Here is a 20,000-nt window from a genome sequence, read left to right on the forward strand (position 1 = left end):
GTGTAAATGCGCTTCATTAAAAAAAATTGAGTATAGTATAACAATAAGTATCAGTTAGTATACATGATGTTAATAAGTTCTCAATTTCAAATAGGCAAACATGTTTTGCTTAAGTGAGCAGAGTCGTTGAATATATATATATATATATATATATACTGTATATATATATATATATATGACGCTTTTCTTTCAATATACTTTCTTCTAAGACGTCCATTATTAAATGGCAAAAGAAAATTTTCTTTCAACACTGTCCATGAACATATATGATATATTTCTTCAATTATGATATCTCTCATAGACATCTGTTGGGTTATGATGATATAGATATGTTTAAAAACTTATTTGATAAATGAATATTGTTAAAAAAGACTCTTCAAAGTTAATGCCAAGAGCACTTTTATAATCCAAACTGTTTCCTGTTTAACTCTAATGATATCGTAATTAAATATTCTAATGTATGCTGCACTGAGCTACAATTCCCACGCTTTATGGAAAGTATAATTTAAGTTTTTCCAAAGGGTAAATGTCATCTCGGGTTCAACCTCATTCCTCGACATATGATCAGAGTTGAATTTCATTCTCATGCTGGATACTAAGTTTGAGGGTTATTTCACGGCTGTGACTTTAGCGGGGAATATCATGTTAGAAAAGCTGAAATACAAAAGCTCTTATCAAATGGTGCAAGTCTAATTTCAGTGGCAGTAGTTAACTAGACAATTTTCATTCTAATTATACTCAATGAACATAGGTGGTTTGGCTAATTTTTCATGGCCGGATGCCTTACCTGCCGCCAACCCTCCCCATTTACCCAGGCTTGGGACAGGCACCAAGTTGAGGCTGGCTTGGCCCCCTCAGTGGCAGTACTTAACTAGACAATTTTCATTGTGATTATACTCACTGACCATAGTTGTTTTGGCTAATTTTTCATGGCCGGATGCCTTACCTGCCGCCAACCCTCCCCCATTTACCCGGGCTTGGGACCGGGCACCAAGTTGAGGCTGGCTTGCCCCCCTCCCCCCCCCCCCCCTCTCAGTGGCTGGGTTACTTAACTAGACAATTTTCATTGTGATTATACTCACTGACCATAGTTGTTTTGGCTAATTTTTCATGGACGGATACCTTTCCTGCCGCCAACCCTCCCCATTTACCCGGGCTTGGGGCCGGCACTAAGTTGAGGCTGGCTTGCCCCCCTCAGTGGCTGGGGGTTACTTAACTAGACAATTTTCATTCTGATTATACTCAATGAACATAGTTGTTTTGGCTAATTTTTCATGACCGGATGCCTTTCCTGCCGCCAACCCTCCCCATTTACCCGGGCTTGGGACAGGCACCAAGTTGAGGCTGGCTTGGGCCCCTCGGTGGCAGTACTTAACTAGACAATTTTCATTGTGATTATACTCACTGACCATAGTTGTTTTGGCTAATTTTTCATGGCCGGATGCCTTTCCTGCCGCCAACCCTCCCCATTTACCCAGGCTTGGGACAGGCACCAAGTTGAGGCTGGCTTGGCCCCCTCGGTGGCAGTACTTAACTAGACAATTTTCATTGTGATTATACTCACTGACCATAGTTGTTTTGGCTAATTTTTCATGGCCGGATACCTTTCCTGCCGCCAACCCTCCCCATTTACCCAGGCTTGGGACAGGCACCAAGTTGAGGCTGGCTTGGCCCCCTCGGTGGCAGTACTTAACTAGACAATTTTCATTGTGATTATACTCACTGACCATAGTTGTTTTGGCTAATTTTTCATGGCCGGATGCCTTTCCTGTCCGCCAACCCTCCCCATTTACCCAGGCTTGGGACAGGCACCAAGTTGAGGCTGGCTTGGCCCCCTCGGTGGCAGTACTTAACTAGACAATTTTCATTGTGATTATACTCACTGACCATAGTTGTTTTGGCTAATTTTTCATGGCCGGATGCCTTTCCTGCCGCCAACCCTCCCCATTTACCCAGGCTTGGGACAGGCACCAAGTTGAGGCTGGCTTGGCCCCCTCGGTGGCAGTACTTAACTAGACAATTTTCATTGTGATTATACTCACTGACCATAGTTGTTTTGGCTAATTTTTCATGGCCGGATACCTTACCTGCCGCCAACCCTCCACATTTACCCGGGCTTGGGACCGGGCACCAAGGTAAGGCTGGCTTGCCCCTCCCCCCCCCCCCTCTCAGTGGCTGGGTTACTTAACTAGACAATGTATGGAACAAATATATTGAGATATTTTGTGAGTCTCAACTTAGAAAATTGAAAAGAAGAAACTTGAGTTGCTAATCAATTTGTTATGATTTATGAAGAAACCTGTAATTCACGTACCTTATGTGAATCATTATGAGCTCTTATAATACAAATGGTTTAGACTTATCAGAGTTCTCTTGCTTGAGGGTACACTCAGGCACACTATTATTATTATTATTATTATTATTACTATCCAAGCCCACAACCCTAGTTGGAAAAGCAAGATGCTACAAGCTCAGGGGCTCCAACAGGGAAAAATAGCCCAGTGAGGAAAGGAAATAAGGAGCTATCTGTTTCCTTGTTCCTTGTCCTCACTGGGCTATTTTCCCTGTTAGAGCCCTTGGGCTAATAGTATCCTGCTTTTCCAATTAGGGTTATAGTTTAGCTGATAATAATAATAATAACAATAATAATAATGATGATAATAATAATAATAATAATAATAATAATGATAATGACAATAATAATAATAATGATAATAATTATAATTATAATGATAATGAGAGTTCAAATAGTTCTCTCTCTCTCTCTCTCTCTCTCTCTCTCTCTCTGTTTTAGAAAAATGTAAAATTACCAATTATGGATATTTTGGGTAAATCTCTCTCTCTCTCTCTCTCCTCTCCTCTCTCTCTCTCAGTTTAAAAAAAATGTAAAATTACCAATTATGGATATTTTGGGTAAATCTCTCTCTCTCTCTCTCTCTCTCTCTCTCTCTCTCTCTCTCAGTTTTAGAAAAATGTAAAATCACCAATTATGGATATTTTTGGTAACCAAAAACCTTGACCAAAATCTGCTTTATTCACAGGTCCTCTTAGGAGGAGGCAGACGCCACTGGATCCCAGCTACTGAACCCGACAGAGAGGAGCAGGATCAAAGAGGCCGCCCGAACAGATGGACGAAACCTCGTCGATGATTGGGTGCATGATAAGAAGGCCCGGGATTTGCACGCAGAATACGTCTGGAACAAAGCTCAGTTTGATAACGTTGATTCGCGTCACACCGATTATCTTTTGGGTACGTATTAGACAGTAGTCTGTCGTGTTTTTTAATAATACTGTGTATGTCTGTCATCACCAATCTGCAGTTTGCTAGCGTGGTGATGAAAACTGGCCAAACCCCAGACATGAATAAGGACATGTCTATGTTGATTCGCGTCACACTGATTATCTTTTGGGTACGTATTAGGCGGTGGCATGGTCAGTTGTTGACCATATACATACATACATACATACAAACATATATATATATATATATATATATATATCCTCATCAGCATCATCTCTCCTACACCTATTGACCCAAAGGGCCTCGGTTAGATTTCGCCAGTCGTCTCAATCTTGAGCTTATATTTCAATACTTCTCCATTCATCACCTCCTACTTCACGCTTCAACCTCAGTCATGTAGGCCTGGAGCTTCCAACTCTTCTAGTGCCTTGTGCAGCCCAGCTGATTGTTAGGGTGAACTGATCTCTCTTGGGGAGTGCGAAGAGCATGCTCAAATCATCTCCATCTACCTCTCATCATGATCTCATCCACATATGGTACTCGAGTAATCTCTCTTGTAGTTTCATTTCTAATCCTGTCCTGAAATTTAACTCCCAATATTCTTCTAAGGGATTTGTTCTCAAATCTACAAAATCTAATGGAGATTGTTTCATTGTCATACCATGACTCATGTCCATGGAGTAACACTGATCTCACTAAACTGATATTTAGTCTGATTTTTGTACGTAATTTCAGGCATTTTAATTTCCAAATTCTGCTTAACCTAGCCATTGTCTAATTTGCTTTTTTCAATCTTTCACTAAACTCTAATTCTAAAGACCCTGTATTGGAGATCATAGTCCCTAAATACTTATATGATTCTACCTCAGTACTCCTTTCTCCTTACAATGATATTTCATCTTCCATTGCATACTCCGTTCTCATCATCTCTGTCTTTTTTCTATTTATCTTCAGCCCAACCTCGTGTGATATTTCGTGCATTCCGGTAAGCAAGAATTGCAAATCCTGTGGTGTTCTGTTAACAAGGACAGCATCATCAGGATACTCTAGGTTAGCTCAATTCCTATCACCAATCCAGTCCAATCCTGCTCTGACTGTTCTACACATTACAAAATGCATTAGGAGGATAAACAACATACATGACAACACATTCCCTTGGAGTACTCCACTATTCACTGAAAATCCATTTGATAAGACTCCATTAACATTAACTTTGCACTTGCTATGCTCATGAACAGACTTGATCAAATTTACTTATTCAAGAGGAATTCCATAATAACACAGGACTCTCCACAAAATTGGCCAGTTCACACTATCAAAGGCTTTATCAAAGTCCACAAATGCCATTTGAAGGGGATTTCTATATTCAACGCATTGCTGTACATGACTCAAAAAGAAAATTTGGTCAGTGCAACTCATACCATTTCTAAATCCTGCTTGTTCATCTCTCAGTTTTCATCAATCTTTCTCTCCAGTCTCTTTAGAATAAGTATTTAAAGCACGTAGTCCTACACGTGGGCGTAACGTTCCTGATTCTTCTTTCTACTTTTCAGGCATTTTCGGGTATTCGCATCTAGACTTCGAGGTGGACAGGAACAAAGGTCCGTCAGGTGATCCGTCCCTTGCTGAGATGACCGTCAAAGCCATTCAGATCTTGAGCAAAAACCCACATGGTTTTTTCCTCATGGTGGAAGGTGAGAGACAGTTTCTTTTCCTTGTTTTTAAATGTAGTATAAAACGTTGAAAGTACTCTCTCTCTCTCTCTCTCTCTCTCTCTCTCTCTCTCTCTCTCTCTCTTTTGTATCAAGAAGGTCTTTTCAATGCTTTAGAGTTATAGTCAATTCTTTATAGCGAGGCAGATTTGCACAGACTCGCAGGGTTTCCCGCTCGCTGATTGGTTGGATAAGATAATTCTAACCAATCAGAGAGCAGGAAACTTTTCCGAGCTAAAAGGGCACCCTTGCGAGTCGATGCAAATCTTCCTCACTAAAAAGAATTGACTGTAGTATTTATGAATAAATTTTTTCTTTGTTGTCGAAACTTTTTGACAACTGATCTTATCTTACTTTATTGTATTCAATCATAATTGTGTTAGGTAAGACGAAAAAATATTTAAACTTTCATTACAAAAGAAAAAAAAAAGTTAGGTAAGACGAAAAAATATTCAAACTTTCATTACACAAGTAAAAAATGGGTGTACTAAAACGGATTGCCTCAATTATATGATATTCATCATCACCAGTAGCACTACCAGTGTATATTATATTTTTGTGTATGCATATATGTATTTTTGTGTATGTAAGTATTTCTATTTTTTAAACCTGTATGTGAATCAGATACTCTTTTCATGGAACTATTACCTTGTTCCTTGAATTCATGGAATAAATCAAAAGGCTACAATTTATATAGATTGCAAATATTTTTCTGTTTCATTTCATGTAATAGGCAGAGGAGTACCAAACATTTTGTTTCTTAATTGTTTCTTAATACAATATTTTTGTTCCAGAAGCTTTATGATAAAGGTCAGATTAGATAGAAAAACTATTTTTTAGAAGTTGAATAGAAAGATCATTAGTAGAGAAATTGGAAAATATGAAATAGTAATAGAAAAAAAAAGTACGGGATGAACAAAAAGAAAAAAAAAAATTAATTCTTGGGAGTAATTTTTGTCAACGAAACTTTCAATCAGGGGCAAATTTGTGAGTTGAATAGAAAGATTATTAGTAGATAAAATGGAAAATATGAAAAAGTAATAAAAAAAAAAGTACGGGATGAACAAAAAAAAAAAAAAAATTTGGAAATAATTTTTTGTCATTAACGAAACTTTTAATGAGGGGCAAATTTCTGAGAGATTACTTAGGTTTGATACAACTAAGCTTCTAGAAAATGAACACAGATAAACCTTTGCAGTTGAATGTAGGAATCGATTTGCAGTCTAAGAGACTTTAAGAGACGAAGAGCAGATAATTAATGAAGATTGGTTTGGTATTAAGAACATATATCAGTTGGTAGTGAAGCCTTGGGACATGAAGATACAAGGAGAAAACCAAAGATATCAAATGATACTTGGGATACTATAAAAAGGAGACAAAGATAGAAATTGATTGTTGAAAGTTTTCGAGGAATTAAAGAAAAATTACAAGTTAGAGCATGATAAGTATTCCAGTATTGATTGTGAGGTCAAAAGGAAAGCCGAGGAGTGACTGGAGAGAATGTTTAGACTGGAAAGCAGGTGAAGCTGACAAAGCTAAGAATTCAGAGAGTGGCTATGGTGCAAGAATTGCCCTCAGAATTATTTTTGAAATCTCTACTGGGCAAAGAAGAAGCATATGGCCATCAAAAAGAGAGATGGATCTGTTATAACAACATAGATGTAGAAAGGTAACGTTGGGTGGAACACTTTAGTGGGGTCATGAATAGGAGATATGAAGTGAATAATTTGATTGATATACCTGAAGCGGATGAAGACCTTGATGTACCCATGAATGAATTGTGTGTGTTTGAAGTTAATGATGTCATAGAAAAAATCAAGAGATATAAAGCCCCTGGATATGATGGAATAACTGCTGAGATGATATTGGCCGAAAAGGAAGTGACTCCCAGAAAACTTATAAGATTATTTTGCAGAATGTGGCAGGAAGAGGCAAAACCTGATGAAACCTGATGAAAGTACTCTCTCTCTCTCTCTCTCCTCTCTCTCTCTCTCTCTCTCTCTCTCTTGTATCAAGGTCTTGTTCAATGCTTCAGTTATAGTGTTAGTGGAATGACAAAAAAAAGATCTGACTGATTAAAATAATGAAAGAGGCATCTCACTCACGTCAGTTGTTATGAAGATATATAGAATGCTCGTTGTGAAGAGACTTAAAAGAAAGATCGATGCAAAGCTTAGAGATGAACAAGCGCAATTTCGAAAAGGTACCCAAGATTAGCATCAGTTTGTCCTATGTTAAGTTGAAGTCTTCTTTCTGTTGCATTATGGAATCATTTTTGATGAGCGTTCTTTCAAAATGAACAATGACCTTTCCACCTATAGATTGAATAACAAGTTCATGAAATAAGGAACTTGGGGAAATCACGTCAGAAAATATCTTGTCAGATCATTAATGAGTATAATTTACTTTTCAGCTTCAATTTGAACGGCGATCTGCAGGCCCCCACCAGACAACAAATTAAATACTTTTCAGATGTTTTTAGTGATTTTTAAACATTGTGATATTCTCGACCTAGTTAATAACTACTTCGTTCCAGCCTAAAAACCTTTGAACAGAAGACAAGTGTGAGCAGACACAGCCCGAATCCGTTCAGAATTAATCGCGGATCTTTTCGGTTTGAGTGCCTATCGAATTTAAATGTTTTTTTTTATTCCAAAGTATGTATTTTGATGTGGAAAACCGTAAAATGATAACCATTTTGTGGAGAAATTATTTATTAACACTTAAATTGGCTTATATCAATCAATATCTTACTGAAATGCTGCGATTTCTCTGTGCGCTTTCTTGATTTTCAGGGCACTACTGAACCTAAGAAAACCCACCTAACCTAGCATAGGGGCCCTGTATCCCTACCTAGGGCCTACCGGGGGGGGGGGGGGGGGGGGGGGGGGGGCTCCCCCCCCCCCCCCCCCCCTGCGACCCCCCCTTAAGGCCACAGTGATTTTCGGGACATTACCGAACCTAATACAACCACCTAACCTAGGGCCCTGTACCCCTACCTAGGCCTAGCCCCTGCGACCCCCCCCCCTTACAGCCACTACCTATCACATCCATCAATAAATAATTTCTCCACAAAATGGTTATCATTTTTGGGTTTTCCACATCAAAATACATACATTGGAATAAAAAAAACATTAAAATTCGATAGGCACTCAAACCGAAAAGACCCTTAATCGCTTCTGTTCACACGCCAGGGGGTCGCATTGACCACGCCCATCATCACAACAACGGGAGGAGGGCTCTGGAAGAGATCGCTGCCCTGGATGACGCCGTGATCGGGGCCCTGAACATTACCGTCCCTTCAGAGACTCTTCTCGTGCTAACCTCGGATCATTCTCATGTATTCACCCTCGGGGGGGGGATAACACCCCAAGGGGACACCCTGTCACCGGTACTTTATAAGACGGGTTTTCAGGCTTCGATTTTGCTCTTTGAATTATCATTTATCTTTTCTATAAATATTCTTCCTTCTTTGTGTGGAAACTGGCATGATGACGTCATGAGAGGCTTTTATTTTCAAATGGTGAGGTTCAGTCATTCTTTTTTTCAAATACTACAAAGTATTTTTAAACTTTTAGAGGATTTTTCTTAAATTCTCACTTTTTGTCTTTTTAAATGGTCTCACTTAATTCATTCCAACATACAAAAAATACTACAAAGTATTTTTAAACTTTTAGAGGATTTTTCTTAAAGTCACTTTTTGTCTTTTTTAAATGGTCTCACTTAATTCATTCCAACATGATTATAAATACAAAAAAATGACGGAAAACCAAAACCATTTTAAGATAGGAGCCTTTTTATTTCTTGTAACTAAGGTCCCGTATCCGTTGATGTCCGATTAGTATCCTTTTGCAATGAATCAATTCAAATACTTTCAAAAAAAATGTTTCCAACCCTTCATGAAAGCCAAAAGGAAAAGGAAAGACAACAATGGAAATGGTCACCTATGTTTGTTTTTGTTTTTCTTTCTTTTGTAGAACAGTGCATGGAATAGTGTTGAATGCCAAGCATCCATTTTCATATCTAAAACGAAGTTTGGCCGAGTGGTTTATGGATCCAATTTTGCTTTGGAACGAGAACATTATTCGAATGGAACAGGAAAAGATAACTCTCTCCCCTAAAAAAAAGAAATATGTTTAGATTTCAATTCTAATGAATCAGTTATTGAATTCGGTTGGAAAATATATAAATCCATTGTAGCTTTCTAAACCTCTAGAGTCTAGAGAATGCTGTTCAGTAAAAGAAGCTAACTTTAACCCCCCCCCAAAAAAAATATGTTTAGATTTCAATCCTAGTGAATCAGTTATTGAATTCGTTTGCAAAATATCTAAATCCATTAGCGCTTTGTAAACCTCTAGAGAATGCTGTTCAGTAAAAGAAGCTAACTTTAACCCCCCCCCCCCCCAAAAAAAAGAAACATGTTTAGATTTCAATCCTAATAAATCAGTTATTGAATTCGGTTGGAAAATATCTAAATCCATTGGCGCTTGGTAAACCTCTAGAGAATGCTGTTCAGTAAAAGAAGCTAACTTTAACCCCCCAAAAAAAGAAATATGTAAACCTCTAGAGAATGCTGTTCAGTAAAAGAAGATAACATTAACCCCCCACCCCCCACCCCCCAAAAAAAGAAATATGTTTAGATTTCAATCCTAATGAATCAGTTATTGAATTCGGTTGGAAAATATCTAAATCCATTGGCGCTTGGTAAACCCCTAGAGAATGCTGTTCAGTAAAAGAAGATAACATTAACCCTCCCAAAAAAAGATATATGTTTAGATTTCAATCCTAATGAATCAGTTATTGAATTCGGTTGGAAAATATCTAAATCCATTGGCGCTTTGTAAACCCCTAGAGAATGCTGTTCAGTAAAAGAAGCTAAATTTAACCCCCCCCCCCACCCCCAAAAAAAGGAATATGGTTAGATTTCAATCCTAATGAATCAGTTATTGAATTCGGTTGGAAAATATCTAAATCCATTGGCGCTTGGTAAACCCCTAGAGAATGCTGTTCAGTAAAAGAAGCTAACTTTAACCCCCCCAAAAAAAGAAATATGTTTAGATTTCAATCCTAATGAATCAGTCACTGAATTCGGTTGGAAAATATCTAAATCCATTGGCGCTTGGTAAACCCCTAGAGAATGCTGTTCAGTAAAAGAAGCTAACTTTAACCCCCCCAAAAAAAGAAATATGTTTAGATTTCAATCCTAATGAATCAGTCACTGAATTCGGTTGGAAAATATCTAAATCCATTGGCGCTTGGTAAACCTCTAGAGAATGCTGTTCAGTAAAAGAAGCTAACTTTAACCCCCCAAAAAAAGAAATATGTAAACCTCTAGAGAATGCTGTTCAGTAAAAGAAGATAACATTAACCCCCCACCCCCCACCCCCCAAAAGAAGAAATATGTTTAGATTTCAATCCTAATGAATCAGTCACTGAATTCGGTTGGAAAATATCTAAATCCATTGGCGCTTGGTAAACCCCTAGAGAATGCTGTTCAGTAAAAGAAGCTAACTTTAACCCCCCCAAAAAGATATATGTTTAGATTTCAATCCTAATGAATCAGTCACTGAATTCGGTTGGAAAATATCTAAATCCATTGGCGCTTTGTAAACCTCTAGAGAATGCTGTTCAGTAAAAGAAGCTAATTTTAACCCCCCCCCCACCCCCACCCCCCAAAAAAAAGATATATGTTTAGATTTCAATCCTAATGAATCAGTTACAGAAATCGGTTGGAAAATATCTAACTACATTAGCGCTTTGTAAACCTCTAGAGAATGCTGTTCAGTAAAAGAAGATAACTTTAACCCCCCCCCTAAAAAAAAGAAATATGCTTAGATTTAAATCCTAATGAATCAGTTATTGAATTCGGTTGGAAAATATCTAAATCCATTGGCGCTTGGTAAACCCCTAGAGAATGCTGTTCAGTAAAAGAAGCTAACTTTAACCCCCCAAAAAAAAAAAAAAAATATGTTTAGATTTCAATCCTAATGAATCAGTTACTGAGTTCGGTTGCAAAATATCTAAATCCATTGGCGCTTGGTAAACCTCTAGAGAATGCTGTTCAGTAAGAGAAGCTAACTTTAACCCCCCCCCCCCCCCCAAAAAAAAAAAAAAAATATGTTTAGATTTCAATCCTAATGAATCAGTTATTGAATTCGGTTGGAAAATATCTAAATCCATTGGCGCTTGGTAAACCTCTAGAGAATGCTGTTCAGTAAAAGAAGATAACTTTAACCCCCCCCCCCCAAAAAAAAAAGATATATGTTTAGATTTCAATCCTAATGAATCAGTTATTGAATTCGGTTGGAAAATATCTAAATCTATTGGCGCTTGGTAAACCTCTAGAGAATGCTGTTCAGTAAAAGAAGATAAATTTAACCCCCCCCCCAAAAAAAAAAATATGTTTAGATTTCAATCCTAATGAATCAGTTATTGAATTCGGTTGGAAAATATCTAAATGCATTGGCGCTTGGTAAACCCCTAGAGAATGCTGTTCAGTAAAAGAAGCTAACTTTAACCCCCCCCCAAAAAAAAAAAAAAAGATATATGTTTAGATTTCAATCCTAATGAATCAGTCACTGAATTCGGTTGGAAAATATCTAAATCCATTGGCGCTTTGTAAACCCCTAGAGAATGCTGTTCAGTAAAAGAAGCTAACTTTAACCCCCCCCCCAAAAAAAAAAAAAAGATATATGTTTAGATTTCAATCCTAATGAATCAGTCACTGAATTCGGTTGGAAAATATCTAAATCCATTGGCGCTTTGTAAACCCCTAGAGAATGCTGTTCAGTAAAAGAAGCTAACTTTAACCCCCCCCCAAAAAAAAAAAAAAAGATATATGTTTAGATTTCAATCCTAATGAATCAGTCACTGAATTCGGTTGGAAAATATCTAAATCCATTGGCGCTTTGTAAACCCCTAGAGAATGCTGTTCAGTAAAAGAAGCTAACTTTAACCCCCCCCCAAAAAAAAAAAAAAAGATATATGTTTAGATTTCAATCCTAATGAATCAGTCACTGAATTCGGTTGGAAAATATCTAAATCCATTGGCGCTTTGTAAACCCCTAGAGAATGCTGTTCAGTAAAAGAAGCTAACTTTAACCCCCCCCCAAAAAAAAAAAAAAAGATATATGTTTAGATTTCAATCCTAATGAATCAGTCACTGAATTCGGTTGGAAAATATCTAAATCCATTGGCGCTTTGTAAACCCCTAGAGAATGCTGTTCAGTAAAAGAAGCTAACTTTAACCCCCCCCCAAAAAAAAAAAAAAAGATATATGTTTAGATTTCAATCCTAATGAATCAGTCACTGAATTCGGTTGGAAAATATCTAAATCCATTGGCGCTTTGTAAACCCCTAGAGAATGCTGTTCAGTAAAAGAAGCTAACTTTAACCCCCCCCCCAAAAAAAAAAAAAGATATATGTTTAGATTTCAATCCTAATGAATCAGTTACTGAATTCGGTTGGAAAATATCTAAATCCATTGGCGCTTGGTAAACCTCTAGAGAATGCTGTTCAGTAAAAGAAGATAACATTAACCCACCCCCACCCCCCCCCCCAAAAAAAAATATGTTTAGATTTCAATCCTAATGAATCAGTTATTGAATTCGGTTGGAAAATATCTAAATCCATTGGCGCTTTGTAAACCTCTAGAGAATGCTGTTCAGTAAAAGAAGCTAACTTTAACCCCCCCCCAAAAAAAGAAATATGTTTAGATTTCAATCCTAATGAATCAGTCACTGAATTCGGTTGGAAAATATCTAAATCCATTGGCGCTTTGTAAACCTCTAGAGAATGCTGTTCAGTAAAAGAAGATAAATTTAACCCCCCCCCCAAAAAAAGAAATATGTTTAGATTTCAATCCTAATGAATCAGTTATTGAATTCGGTTGGAAAATATCTAAATCCATTGGCGCTTTGTAAACCTCTAGAGAATGCTGTTCAGTAAAAGAAGCTAACTTTAACCCCCCCCCAAAAAAAGAAATATGTTTAGATTTCAATCCTAATGAATCAGTCACTGAATTCGGTTGGAAAATATCTAAATCCATTGGCGCTTTGTAAACCCCTAGAGAATGCTGTTCAGTAAAAGAAGCTAATTTTAACCCCCCCCCAAAAAAAGAAATATGTTTAGATTTCAATCCTAATGAATCAGTTATTGAATTCGGTTGGAAAATATCTAAATCCATTGGCGCTTTGTAAACCCCTAGAGAATGCTGTTCAGTAAAAGAAGATAACATTAACCCCCCCCCCACCCCCACCCCCCCCCCAAAAAAAAATATGTTTAGATTTCAATCCTAATGAATCAGTCACTGAATTCGGTTGGAAAATATCTAAATCCATTGGCGCTTTGTAAACCTCTAGAGAATGCTGTTCAGTAAAAGAAGCTAATTTTAACCCCCCCCCCAAAAAAAGAAATATGTTTAGATTTCAATCCTAATGAATCAGTCACTGAATTCGGTTGGAAAATATCTAAATCCATTAGCGCTTTGTAAACCTCTAGAGAATACTGTTCAGTAAAAGAAGCTAACTTTAACCCCCCCCCAAAAAAAAAAAGAAATATGTTTAGATTTCAATCCTATTGAATCAGTCACTGAATTCGGTTGGAAAATATCTAAATCCATTGGCGCTTGGTAAACCTCTAGAGAATGCTGTTCAGTAAAAGAAGCTAACTTTAACCCCCCCCCCCTCCCCCCACCCCTCAAAAAAAGATATATGTTTAGATTTCAATCCTAATGAATCAGTTATTGAAATCGGTTGGAAAATATCTAAATCCATTGGCGCTTGGTAAACCCCCTAGAGAATGCTGTTCAGTAAAAGAAGATAACATTACCCCCCACCCCCACCCCCCCCACCCCCCAAAAAAAAAAGAAATGTTTAGATTTCAATCCTAATGAATCAGTTATTGAATTCGGTTGGAAAATATCTAAATCCATTAAGCGCTTGGTAAACCTCTAGAGAATGCTGTTCAGTAAAAGAAGCTAACTTTAACCCCCCCCCCCCTAAAAAAAAGATATATGTTTAGATTTCAATCCTAATGAATCAGTTATTGAATTCGGTTGGAAAATATCTAAATCCATTGGCGCTTGGTAAACCTCTAGAGAATGCTGTTCTAAAGAATAATCTTTTCGTCGAAAGCAAATGACATTTTCTGTATGATGAAGATTTCATACAAGCGCTTCCTTTATTATGTAACCTCTAACATTTTTTTCATTTTTTACCTTTTTAAGTTTACACACTATATCGCAATCGAAACAGTAAATCCATCTCATTTCTAAAAAGGCTTAAATACACGTTCAAAAAAAATCGTCAAAATTTTGCATCAAAATTTTGACGATTATTTTGAACGTGTATGGGCCCCTTTAGAGTTTACCCTAATACAAAGAGGCCGGACGATCGCCCAAGTGAATGCTGCTCCATCTGCCAAGGGGAACTTGAAGGTACAAACCACTTCAATTACGAGTTGCGATTCGTTTTTTCCTTATCTTCTAACCTGAGGGACTTTTCTTGACCCTGCATATCCTCAGCTGGACGGCTGGATCACGCCCATCACTACAACATGGCATCGCGGGCCTTAGATGAGGTAGGGCGTTTGGACGAGTGCGTCGAAGTGGCCCTGAAGATGACTGGAAGCCACAATACCCTTCTAGTCGTAACTGCCGACCATTCACACACCATGAGCTTCGGTGGGGCAGAAGTGCCCAGGGGAAGTCCTATCCTTGGTGCGTCCTGTAACAAAGTTTTTTTCAGAAATGATAATGATATAATCTCTCTCTCTCTCTCTCTCTCTCTCTCTCTCTCTCTCTCTCTCTCTCTCTCTCTCTCTCTCTCTCTCTCTCTCTCTCTCTCTCTCTCTCTCTTCATTTGCTTTCAACACAAGGACAATTGGTTTCGTCTCAATTATTTCGTTCTTATTTTTTTCCTTTTTCCCGTTTTATACTCTCTCTCTCTCTCTCTCTCTCTCTCTCTCTCTCTCTCTCTCTCTCTCTCTCCTCTCTCTCTCTCTCTCTCTCTCTCTCTGCTTTCAACATAATGACAATTGGTTTTGTCTTATGTATTTCGTTCTTATTTTTTTCCTTTTTCCCGTTTTATACCTTCTCTCTCTCTCTCTCTCTCTCTCTCTCTCTCTCTCTCTCTCTCCTCTCTCTCTCTCTCTCTCTCAAAATTTAGTTTTGCTAGGAAATGAGAAGCCCGCTGAAAAAGAAATCAAGAAAACAAAATAGGATGAAATTGGTACTAAAGATGCTTATTGCAATCGTTAATTTCTAAAATATCGGTTATTTCTCTGGTATCGGTATGGACATCGGCTTAGGAAAAAAAATGGGTTTTATTATCGATATCGGTCAAGGAAAAAAAATGGTATCGACCTCCAAAGTGGTATCGGAACATCTCTAATTTTTTACTTTTTCCATTGAAATTATGATTTGATATTTTTTTTCTAGAAATGCATGACGAAATATTTTTAACTCCATCTAATATGCTGTCGAAAATTAGTTCGCTTCATTTACGCAGTAAAAGTTCCCTAAAATATTTGTGAAGTTTCAGAGTTAGAATTTAACTGACTGAAAATAGAATTCTGAAGTTTCAAGGTTAAAATAACTGACTGAAAATGGAATTCTGAAATTTCAATGTTAAAATAACTGACTGAAAATGGAATTCTGAAGTTTCAATGTTAAAATAACTGACTGAAAATGGAATTCTGAAGTTTCAAGGTTAAAATAACTGACTGAAAATGGAATTCTGAAGTTTCAATGTTAGAATAACTGACTGAAAATGGAATTCTGAAGTTTCAAGGTTAAAATAACTGACTGAAAATGGAATTCTGAAGTTTCAAGGTTAAAATAACTGACTGAAAAAGGAATTCTGAAGTTTCAGGGTTAAAATAACTGACTGAAAATGGAATTCTGAAGTTTCAAGGTTAAAATAACTGACTGAAAATGGAATTCTGAAGTTTCAAGGTTAAAATAACTGACTGAAAATGGAATTCTGAAGTTTCAAGGTTAAAATAACTGACTGAAAATGGAATTCTGAAGTTTCAAGGTTAAAATAACTGACTGAAAATGGAATTCTGAAGTTTCAAGGTTAAAATAACTGACTTAAAAAGGAATTCTGGACTTTCGCGAGCTTGGTAGAAATGTTATCGGTCGCCTGTTGTTATTTTTCCGCAATTGTTTCCAACTTTTTGGCTTTAAGCTTATGTAACACATACTAAAAGTCTATTGTGTTTCTTTGTGGAAGTTCCTTGTCTTTGTGTCTTCTATCCTCGCTACTTGTGTTACGTTTCTTGTTTTAATTATTCTAGTAAATTGTGTTGTGTTGTTGTTTTTTCAGGCAAGTATGATTATTCCACTCTGTTCATAATCAATCAAGTAATTTTGTTCTATATGGCCAAGTTTGTGTTTAATCCGTTCAAATAACACTATAGTCAATTCTTCTTAGTGAGGCAGATTTGCACCGACTCGCACGGGTACGCTTTTAGCTCAGAAAAATTTCCTGATCGCTGATTGGTCGGACGAGATCATTCTAACCAATCAGATAGCAGGAAACTTTCCCGAGCTAAAAGGGCACCGATGCTAATCAGTGAAAATGCGCCTCATTAAAAAAAAATTGAGTATAGAGAAATATTATCTCTTTGTCTTAGACCTTAGATTACAAAAATTTAATTATACTTATTATGTAACTTCATAATTCCATAATTATCTCATATTTCTGATCTACCATCTTCATTAAACCCGTGTCACGCATTGTCTCAAGAACAGCTTCAAGACATAGCTCTAATATGACCTTTGAACTTCAGGACTGGACAAGGAGATCAGTGACCTCGATGGCAAGCCTTACACTACCCTGATCTACGGCAATGGCCCCGGTTACGCCCATACGACGCCCACGGGGAGGCAGGACCTCACGGGTTTCAACACTGAGGATATCAATTTCGTCCAGCAAGCAGCAGTTCCTAGAAAGTAAGTAGATTCATTTTGGACTTAAGTTTTCTCGAACATCTCAAAACAGACCAAAATTACTATATTAGAATATTATTATTATTATTATTATTATTACTAGCCAAGCTATAACCCTAGTTGGAAAAGCAAGATATTATTATTATTATTACTATTATTATTATTACTAGCCAAGCTATAACCCTAGTTGGAAAAGCAAGATGTTATTATTATTATTATAATTATTATTATTATTATTATTACTAGCCAAGCTATAACCCTAGTTGGAAAAGCAAGATGTTATTATTATTATTATTATTATTATTACTAGCCAAGCTATAACCCTAGTTGGAAAAGCAAGATGTTATTATTATTATTATTATTATTATTATTATTATTATTATTATTATTACTAGCCAAGCTATAACCCTAGTTGGAAAAGCAAGATGTTATTATTATTATTATTATTATTATTATTATTATTATTATTATTATTATTACTAGCCAAGCTATAACCCTAGTTGGAAAAGCAAGATATTATTATTATTATTATTATTATTATTATTATTATTATTATTATTATTACTAGCCAAGCTAGAACCCTAGTTGGAAAAGCAAGATGCTATAAGCCCAAGGGCTCCAACAGGGAAAAAATAGCCCAGTGAAGAAAGGAAATAAGGAAATAAATAAATGATGAGAATACATTAACAATATATCATTCTAAAAACAGTAACAGCGTCAAAACAGATATGTCCTATATAAACTATTAACAAAGTCAAAAACAGATATGTCATATATAAACTATAAAAAGACTTATGTCAGCCTGGTCAGCATAAATGACTATGATTATATTTTAAAGGAAGCCTTATTACAGCTATATTCTTTAATATAAAAATTTTATCGAGTTGGTTTTGCAATTATCGATAAATTTCCATTTCATGCTACCCTTGAACGAACGATGAACATTTTTGTGTTTAACTATACTCAATTTTTTTTAATGAGGTGCGTTTGCACAGACTTGCAGCTGTGCCCTTTTAGCTTGGAAAAGTTCCCTGCTATCTGATTGGTTAGAATTGTCCAACCAATCAGCGATCAGGAAAAATTTCCGAGCTATAAGGGCACCCCTGCGAGTCTGTGCAAGCGCGCCTCGTTAAAAAAAATTGACTATGCAGTAGTGCAAACACGCCTCATTAAAAAAAATTGACTATAGTGTATTGCAATGACAGGACGATACGGGCCATAATTGACCCCGTAGAAAACGAGAAGAGGGTAAACTATACAAAAAGCTGGTCGGTTAGGTAGAGTTAACCAGTAACTCCTAAGAAGGTAGTTCTAGGTAAGTATGTTAGGAAAAATACAAATTACTTAAAAATTTGTGATTTTTAAAAACATTTAGCGTCTTTCAATCTCTTTTCTTTATCTGTGTTATCCATAATTTCAGGTCATATCAGCGATTATGTTCAAATTTATTCTAATTCATGATGTGCTTCAATTCATCAGCCTCGTGATCTCTAAAAAGACCATAGCCTCTGTACCATGGTCTTCCACTGCCTTGGGTTAGAGTTCTCTTGCTTGAGGGTACACTCGGGCACACTATTCTATCTTATTTCTCTTCCTCTTGTTTTGTTAAAGTGTTTCTAGTTTATATAGAGGAGATATTTATTTTGATATTGGTACTCTTCTTAAAAAATTTATTTTTCCTTGTTTCCTTTCCTCACTGGGCTATTTTCCCTGCTGGAGCCCCTGGGCTTATAGCATTGTGCTTTTCCAACTAGTGTTGTAGCTTAGCAATTAATAATAATAATAATAATAATAATAATAATAATAAAAAGAAGCAGGACATAAAATCAAGATATTGTAGTGTGTCTGTAGTTGAGTTTATGTATATATAAGTAACTGTTTGTATACATGGGTCATTCTTAATGCTAGTAATAGAGTTCATATTGTTTAAGATATTTACGTGTGATTTCCGTTAATATGTTCTTTTGAGATTCCTTAAACCTTTGAAGTGAATTTTTTTTAAATTGTATATTTAACATAAGCCTTTTGCTAGTTTGAAAATGAGTCCCTGGTTAGGCTGGAGGAACGTAGAGAGTAGAGGTCCCCTTTTTGTTTTGTCTTCATTGTTGATGTCGGCTACCCCCCAAAATTGGGGGAAGTGCCTTTGGTATATGTATGTATGTAAAATTGATATATTCCAAGTTACCCTAAGAAATAAATTCGCTCTCCCCCAAAATCCGAATAAATCTGAAAATTAGAGTTAACGAAGAGTGCAATTCAAGATTTTCCTTATGTCAGGTACGAGACTCACGGCGGAGAGGACGTCCCAGTCTACGCCAAGGGGCCGGGGGCTCACCTGTTCACGGGCACCGTGGAACAAACATACATTGCCCATGCCATAGCCCACGCAGCCTGCATAGCCGACGACAATTCCCACTGTGAAAAGCCTCCAAGCGATGACGCCTGCGCTGCTGCTCCAGCCCCAGCCCTGACTCCAGCTTCGAGGCGTCCACTGGGCCACAGCACGACGGCGGACCAAGATCGGAAACCAAACCTTGACCCATGGGCGTGGAATACCGGGTCGAAAGCCCTGGCCTGGGCTCATTATTATTACATGTTGACGTTATTGATGCTCCCGGTCGTGCTGGTGCTACGCTGACCGGATCAAAAGCTTTATAGACCTCGTCTTTATTTTTTTCAATTTTGAAGACGTTTCACGGAATTGAGCGGCGTGCGTTCGACCGGGGAACGCCAACCACACTGAACTTCGTCCTAATTGAGGCGTATATTTATATTTGTCACCAGTGTTGTTTGTGCCCTTCTGCTCCAGAGCAAAACCTAACATTTTACAATGTGAAGACATCGCCTTAAGTTATTATTCCGTCACGAGTCGTAAATATTGTCAACATGATCATTATTTTTGATTTGAAGGCAAATTGTTTTGTTTGTACCATAGTTCATAGCAGACTTTTGTGGGTATTGAAGAAGAAACAGAGTACCATCGAACGTATTTATATCAGTGGGAGAGAATAGAATTCTATAGTATTACAGCTATTGTTATTCGAACTCCTTAATAACAACATAGTAATTTTCCTGAGGTGAATTACGATATTCT

The 20,000-nt window shown here is 37.0% G+C and overlaps 1 protein-coding gene across 1 annotated transcript in view; it reads left to right on the forward strand.

Annotated features, from left to right (window-relative positions):
• LOC137631151 (alkaline phosphatase, tissue-nonspecific isozyme-like) overlaps nt 1-20,000 on the forward strand; it is an 86,925-nt gene that overhangs the window by 66,756 nt on the left and 169 nt on the right. Inside the window, exons 5-7 of the mRNA XM_068362849.1 lie at nt 14,477-14,671; nt 16,747-16,909; nt 19,184-20,000. The exon at nt 19,184-20,000 is cut by the window's right edge and continues 169 nt beyond it. Coding sequence (XP_068218950.1) covers nt 14,477-14,671; nt 16,747-16,909; nt 19,184-19,544 — 719 coding nt within the window. The 3' untranslated portion in view covers nt 19,545-20,000. The remainder of the gene's footprint in view (nt 1-14,476; nt 14,672-16,746; nt 16,910-19,183) is intronic.

The sequence above is a fragment of the Palaemon carinicauda genome, chromosome 39 (assembly GCF_036898095.1).
Source record: "Palaemon carinicauda isolate YSFRI2023 chromosome 39, ASM3689809v2, whole genome shotgun sequence".
Taxonomy (NCBI): Eukaryota; Metazoa; Arthropoda; class Malacostraca; order Decapoda; family Palaemonidae; genus Palaemon; species Palaemon carinicauda.